Source organism: Bos indicus x Bos taurus, chromosome 14 (genome assembly GCF_003369695.1).
Source record: "Bos indicus x Bos taurus breed Angus x Brahman F1 hybrid chromosome 14, Bos_hybrid_MaternalHap_v2.0, whole genome shotgun sequence".
NCBI classification, from domain to species: domain Eukaryota; kingdom Metazoa; phylum Chordata; class Mammalia; order Artiodactyla; family Bovidae; genus Bos; species Bos indicus x Bos taurus.
In genome coordinates, this window is record NC_040089.1 from 20,253,523 (window position 1) to 20,260,337 (window position 6,815).

General features: G+C 46.4%; 1 protein-coding gene across 1 annotated transcript; it reads right to left on the reverse strand.

The window, feature by feature from the left end:
* Positions 1-2,889: 2,889 nt before the first annotated feature.
* SNAI2 (snail family transcriptional repressor 2) lies at positions 2,890-6,528 on the reverse strand. Its single transcript, XM_027560953.1, has 3 exons — positions 6,301-6,528; positions 5,068-5,613; positions 2,890-4,141 (listed from the first exon to the last, which is right to left on the reverse strand). The coding sequence occupies exons 1-3, from the start codon at positions 6,377-6,379 to the stop codon at positions 3,960-3,962; spliced, it is 807 nt and encodes a 268-aa protein (XP_027416754.1). The 5' UTR covers positions 6,380-6,528; the 3' UTR covers positions 2,890-3,959.
* Positions 6,529-6,815: the final 287 nt, after the last annotated feature.

Genomic DNA, 6,815 nt, shown 5'->3' on the forward strand with positions numbered 1-6,815 from the left:
ATGGAGACCAGCTGCCTTCCAGCTTGCCAGGGTGGGGGTGGGGGGAGGAAATGGCTCGTGGCCCCAGGAGGGCGCAGGGGAGCCGTGGGGAGCGGGCCCTGCCAGGCGGCCCTGCAGGAAGTGGGGCCAACAGGGCTTCTCCAGCCGAGTTGGGAAATGCCTCTGGAGATTGTTGGACGTGATTGTGTAATCCCCGAGTTACGATGGTTCCTGAGCTCAGCCCTGTGCTGTGTGATCTAGGAGCACGTCCTCTTGGGCTTCCAGAGGCCTCTGCCTGCCGTGTGCCTGCGACACGGGTGCCCACGACCCGGATGCTCCAGAGGCCCTTCCTCCCAAGGGCAGCGGAAGAAGCAGGTCTGGAAAGCTGCAGAATTCGGGTTTGGATTTCAGTTCTGCAGCTCGTGACCTCTGCTGCCCTGGCTCCGTTTTCCAAACTCGGAGTTTAATCTTTGTAGCCGTAAAAGACCAGCTGCACAGAGACACTGTGGCCACTGGAGGTGACCGGGTGAGGGACATCTGAGCAGGGAGCAGGTTTGGCTGTGTGTGGAGTGGGAGCACTGCGGACACCGTGCCCGAGACTGTCGGGCCGCGGTTGTGACCCCGCGGGTCTCATCCTCCTTGAAACTTCAGGAAACGGGGTGCCGAGGGGTTAGGTTGCAGAAGGACATAAAACCAATAATATAAACATATAAACTGAAAATAAAAGCTGGGACTCCTCCAACTGTGCCACTCTGTCTCGTACTATAGGGAACAAGGATGGATCCTGAGTAGGCTCCTTAGAACACATCCTGTTTATTGAAACCATAGTTTTCAAAGCTCAGGTTCTCAGAAAGTCCATCAAACCTGGTCTAGGTGCACTTGCCCCTTATCCCCTGTTTGAAGCATCTGCCCTGTTGGCGGGAGGCTGGCATCACTAAGTTAGGAGACTCACCAGCACATTTGCCTAGAGGATCTCTCAAAGATTATCAAGACTTTTTGCAGTAAAGGGAAATATGTTAAATGTATTTTAGGTCTGCAGGCCATTTTCACCAATTTCTATTATTTTAATTCACTTATTCATTCAACAAACATGCATTAATGTCTGTGTTCTAGACAATGTACTGGCTGCTGTGAGTTTATTTTAAGGTGCTCTGTCTAGTGAGGGAAAAAGGTTTCGAGAAACCGCCCTTCAGGGAGATTAGCACCACATTGTAAATGATACAACTCTTTCAGAAAGATCGAATTTGGGGAAGTATTCAAAGTATGTGACATCCAAACCAGGTCTTATGTATTACAGGATGTGCAAAGACCTCATAGAAAAGCTGAAAATTCTAAAAATTACTGAGTTATGCCTATAGAAAATCTCAATATCTAATTGATGTACTGTACTTCAAACTCATGACATTAATGAAAGTAGAATATTTAAATCATGAATGGAATGAAAATTGTGAGGACAAAGCAGAAATACACATTTTATATGTACTGCAAAAAGTATATAATATTGCAAACATATTATACCAGTAATTCTTCACTAGGAAATTAAACGAAAGAATAGCTTTTCCCCTTAGAAAATAATGTTTGTGTTTTGTACACCAGGAAAGGAGATGCCAGCAGATCTACAGACAGGAAAGGAAAGCGAGTCATGTGGTTCTGGGAGGACCAACGAGAAGGCCACAATGATGCTGCCTGCCTCACTTACACGTGTCCTTGTGAGACATTTCTACTTATTACCTGGCCTGCAAGCTTCTGGGCATCGTTTATACACCACATACACAAACTAAAGCAGTCTTTTCTTGACTTTAGAATGCCCCAGATAAGACAGCAGCCATCGCTGTTACATTTATAAATTGCTCTTCAAATAATTTTGCTTTTGAGAGCTATGTCCTGAGATAAGAAAAAATTAAACAATATGAAATTGAGGGGTTTTTTGGTCAACACACTCTCTTTTTATATGTCGGCTAAATCTTAAATGTAACATACATTGGGATGTATCTGAACATCTAGGGGATATGTTGGTATTGCTAATATCTTTGAGATACTGGTTCTGGCTTTTGTTTGTATCACAAGGACATTAGAAGGAAAAATAATTCTTTGAGTTCTGAGCAAACCAGAGAGACGTGATTAATGGTGGCAGGAACCCTGCTCAACATGGGTTTGAGTCTGGATTTAAATACATGGGGTGGTGACTGTCACAGCGCCTGTGACGGTGGTTTAGCATCCTGATTGTGAGCCAGTCCACTGTGTTTGGTAAGCATGTGCTTGTAGGTGGGTTTGAGTGGGGGCCTCTTCAAAATACCATAAAAAGAAACCCCGCTCTTCTCTTTCTTAGCCATGCACCTGTCAGACTGCTGATTGTCTTAACCCACTAGATGTGGGGCTTTCTTTGAATGACATAATTTTCCAACCTGTGTAATTTATAAGTCTACTACTATAAATAAATCTTTTTCCTGATCTTTTCATGCAGATGCTCTATTTTTCTTCTTATATATCATTAATGACATTTCTTTTAAAGTCCTTAAACTGTTCTGGTGGCAGACATTAATTACAACCAGTGACTGTAATTTGATTTCATAAAGCCAACACAATCAAAGTCATCAAAAATAAAAAGTTTTGAAAGATATTCTTGACTATCAGTAAGGTGAATATTCTTAGCACTCAGAAGGTGTGATTTTTGTTAAAGAGGCATGCTAACAAACTCCCAGTAAGATGTTATCTTTCTGAATGTAACAGTATTATCTTAAGAGTAAAAAAAAAATTACTGGCTTTACTATAATCGAACACATAAACTAACAGTTGATATTCATAATGAACACCATTCACTTTATCTCTTATTAACAAAAGAAGCAGCTCTTTATATAGTTGTTTGAACTAATTATGAAGTAAGTAAAGTTTCTGAGAGCATACAAACAATAGATTTTAAATCAAAAATGTTTATTGTAAAAAAGAACCTTGAAAACTGTTTTTTTTTTTTTTAAAGAAATGTAAATTTCACAAGTCTTCAGGTTGTTTATAGGCATTGGCTATAGACAACTTTTCACTTTCATACAAAACTCATTCAATCATATAAAAATAAACACAAATTTACATGGACTCATCAACTATACAGTTAACTAAAAAGACAGCTAGAAGGGGTGCAGTTGTGGATTGCATTTGTTGTATGCATTTAAAGTTGTTTAAGTACATCACAGAGTTTCTAAAAATCCTTTGTTGCACTTATTCCCATCTTTAGTTGATTTTAGAAAATCATTAAAAATCTTTTAAAACATAAGACATGGAGTATGCACCAGGAATGTTCAAAATAGTCTTTCCCGACTCCCAAAGGCACATACTATTTATTGGCCAAAAAAGAAGAAAAAAACACTTTTAATACATTCTCTTGTGTTTTTCCTTCTTGTTCTTTCTCTATTTCCTTCTCCCTCTCTCCCTCAAAAACAAAGTTTAAAGTACGACAGGTAACAAAGTAGGCTTCAGTTCAAGGATGGTGACCAGACATGACACATGTAATAAAGTGAACTTGGAATACTTTATAAGGCACCTGAGATAGTGTCTGGCAGATTCTTGTCCTATAGGAAAATCTATTACAAATCCCGTACAAGGCAACACTGTTCTTTTCAGTTGAAATGCTTTGGCAGCAAAGTAAATCTTTGCATTCTTTCTTAGTAAGGAAAGATGCAATGTGCTTTTTGCTTCATCTCAGAAGAGCAAGATTCTTGTCTTTTATCCTCTCCATCTAACGGTCAGTAAATACACGGTCATTTTAAATTTCACATGGAAAGGATTAATCTGATGCACATGGAATCCCCTGCCCTGGCAGCTGTGTGTGTGTGTGTGTGTGTGTGTCTATACATATTATTCGGGTTTGTCAGCACAAGACAAAATGCCTTAGGACTTTTACTTGTCGCTCAGAGGTGGAGGGACAAGTAAAATGCGTGACAAGTGAACAAGAAAGGCGTCTGCACGAGTAAACAGGGGCTGTGTCACTAGTGCGCCGCACAGCAGCCAGACTCCTCGTGCTTGTGCAGGAGGGACATCCGCGAGAAGGTTTTGGAGCAACTCTTGCACTGGTATTTCTTGACGTCCGAGTGCGTCTGCAGGTGAGCCCTCAGGTTGGACCTGTCTGCGAAGGCCCTGCTGCAGTGAGAGCAGGAAAAAGGCTTCTCCCCTGGGGGGTGGGGCGGGGTGGGGAGAAAGAAAGATGGTCAGTGTTTTCAGAGGAAATGCAGATCCAGAAGAGGCTTACGAGCAATCTTCACACTTTGCCAAAAGCATGAGAAGGAGCAAAACTTGATTCAAATCCCCCTTAATCGATATTTGTTTCAATGTCTGGCCCTTTAAGACAAATGTGAAAGTTGCACTTAAAAAAAATACAATTTAAAAAATTTAAAAAATATATAATTGCTGCTGCCAGTCCTGCAGAAATAATTCCTGTTGTCCTAGGACTTGGCTTGTTCAAGCTCTCTTCTTCGGCAGGTGCAGCTAACGGCCAGCTCCTCCCCAGGTTTCCCAACAGTTCCCCTTTTCCCTCCTTCTGTATTATGACTAAGCCTGGGTGAGTGCCCCCGCTCCTGGCAGGGTGATTTTGTGCTAGGAATAGAAAACTCAGCAGCAAAAACAAAACAAAAGCAAACAACGGAAAGCAAATTCAGCTCTCACTATCCAACTTGCTGTGGGTGAGAGACAGCACGGCAAGAAAGTAGCTAACAAAAACCCAAGAACCAAAAATTTCATCGGTCTGTCTGCCTAATCAATTGATTGGGAGAACAACATCCGTATTTGCTAATCATTGGGAGACATTTAACTGAACACACGTCCAAGCACATCTCTCCTGATTTGCTAACTGATCTTTGAGACCAAACCTCCTGAATCTAACTTTCCAAAGTCTAAATGCTGTTTGCAGTCTCGGGAGCAGAGGCTGTTAGCAAGCAGTAGAGTCCTTTGTGCTCTGACGACTTTTTGAGCCGTCAGGAAGTAGCTAAAACCGAACATACATCATCAAAAGTACTGTGTCACCACTTAAGGCAAATCGGACAGCCAGCCCAGAGCTTCCTTCTGCTGGACGGCGACACCCTGACTATGTGTTTCTCTTACCAGTGTGAGTTCTGATGTGTCCTTGCAGTAACCAGGGTCTGGAGAACGCCTTGCCGCAGATCTTGCAGACACAAGGTAAGGTGTGCGTCCGAATGTGCATCTTGAGGGCGCCCAGGCTCACGTATTCCTTGTCACAGTACTTACAGCTGAAGGATTTCCTGGACTGGGCGTCACAGTGCAGCTGCTTGTGTTTGCCCAGCCCTGAGAAGGTCGAATAGGTTTTATTGCATAAATTGCACTGAAATTTTTCAGCTTCGATGGCGTGGGGGTCTGAAAGCTTGGACTGTAGCCTTTCTTCTTCGTCGCTAATGGGGCTCTCGGAGCCGCTGTGGTCCTTGGATGAGGTGTCGGACGGAGGAGGGGGACTCACGCGCCCCAAGGATGCGGGGTATCCGGACAGAGGGGAGAGGCCAGCGGGCAGCGGGGCGTGGAAGGGAGAGGCGGTGGTCCACACGGCGATGGGGCTGTAGGCTCCCGACCTGAGGACCTCCGGCTGTGGGATGACAGGCACGGGGTAGCCCTCGTAGAGACACGGGGAGATAATCACTGCGGAGAGAGGAGAGGAGCGGGGCGTGAGACAGAGGGCACCGTGAAAGCGCAGAGAAGAGCCAGGCTGCACGCGCAGGGAACGAGGAGACAGACTCCCCAGGAGCAGTCAGGCGCTGGGAGGACATAAGTTTTCCGCCGCTGCTGCTCGCGGTCACTGCGCTTAAGGCTCATTTGTGCACCCCCCAATCCCTGGCCCCGCATACGAGCGAGTGTGGGGGGCTGCCCAGCCCTGCGACCAGCGAGCGCAGAGGGAAACCTACCCACTTTCTAAAGATACAGAAAAGTTCTCTTCCATCTTATGCGTGGGCTGCTTGCTTGGCTCACGCCGGTAAGTACAAGGATTGGCGTAAATCAAGCCTCTTTCTGGAGGAAAGGAGCCTTATTACATGAAAAAGGCAATAATTCAACGTTCACGCACTGCCTCACCCAGCTTCCACGTCCTCATTATGCAAGTATGTACACGCTGCGGAACGTGACGTCGCAAGAGCCCAGGGAAGTTCTCCTCGCCAGCTCAGAGTGTGGAAGTTTTGAATTAAACCCGAGCCCGAACGATCTGAGGAAGGACCGCTCTTTCGGGAGCAGACAGCCTGGGTGTCCTGCTCTTTAGTATCAAAGTCGAGCGGCGGCACACCCCTGTCGTTACCTATTTACAGACTGAGATGCGGACATCTGGCCTTCCCTTACCTGTGTGTGTGTCCAGCTCGCTGTAGTTGGGCTTCTTGGAGGCGTTGAAATGCTTCTTGACCAGGAAGGAGCGCGGCATCCTGGCGGCGGCGCGGGGCGCGGAGCGCTGGGCGCGGGGCGCGCGGTCCTACAGCATCTCTGCCCCGCAGGTGCGCGCGCGGCGCCGCCAGGTCGCGGGCTCCTCGCGGACTGAGCCCGCGGTGGCGGCGGGGAGGCCTTTTTTTCCTCTCTTTCGCGAGAAGGGTCCAATCACAGCCGAGAGGTTCAGATTTCAGCTCCTCCCTCTGGGCCAGCTGTGAGCAGAGGAGGAATCTGTTGTCAGACTAAATTATTCTGGTTCAAAATGGGCTGTGCCCCGGGCTTTCAGTGGAGAGGAAAAAAGTGCTTCAGTCTTTTCGGGAGAGGTCGTTTTCCTTCCTGAGCGCAGAGCCGGGCGTCCTTGCTCCGGGCGCGCTGGGTCCGCCGCCGGGCCTGGCTTTCAGGTGCGGGTTCCGCGCCGGCTGGGAAGGCTGGGC

Coding starts and splice junctions, on each gene's coding strand:
- SNAI2 (XM_027560953.1), bottom strand. CDS start 6,379: ATGCCGCGCTCCTTCCTGGTCAAGAAGCATTTCAACGCCTCCAAGAAG. Junction 5,614..6,300: donor CGAGCTGGACACACACACAG/GTAAGGGAAGGC, acceptor CTCTCTCCGCAG/TGATTATCTCCCCGTGTCTC. Junction 4,142..5,067: donor ACACATCAGAACTCACACTG/GTAAGAGAAACA, acceptor CCCACCCCCCAG/GGGAGAAGCCTTTTTCCTGC.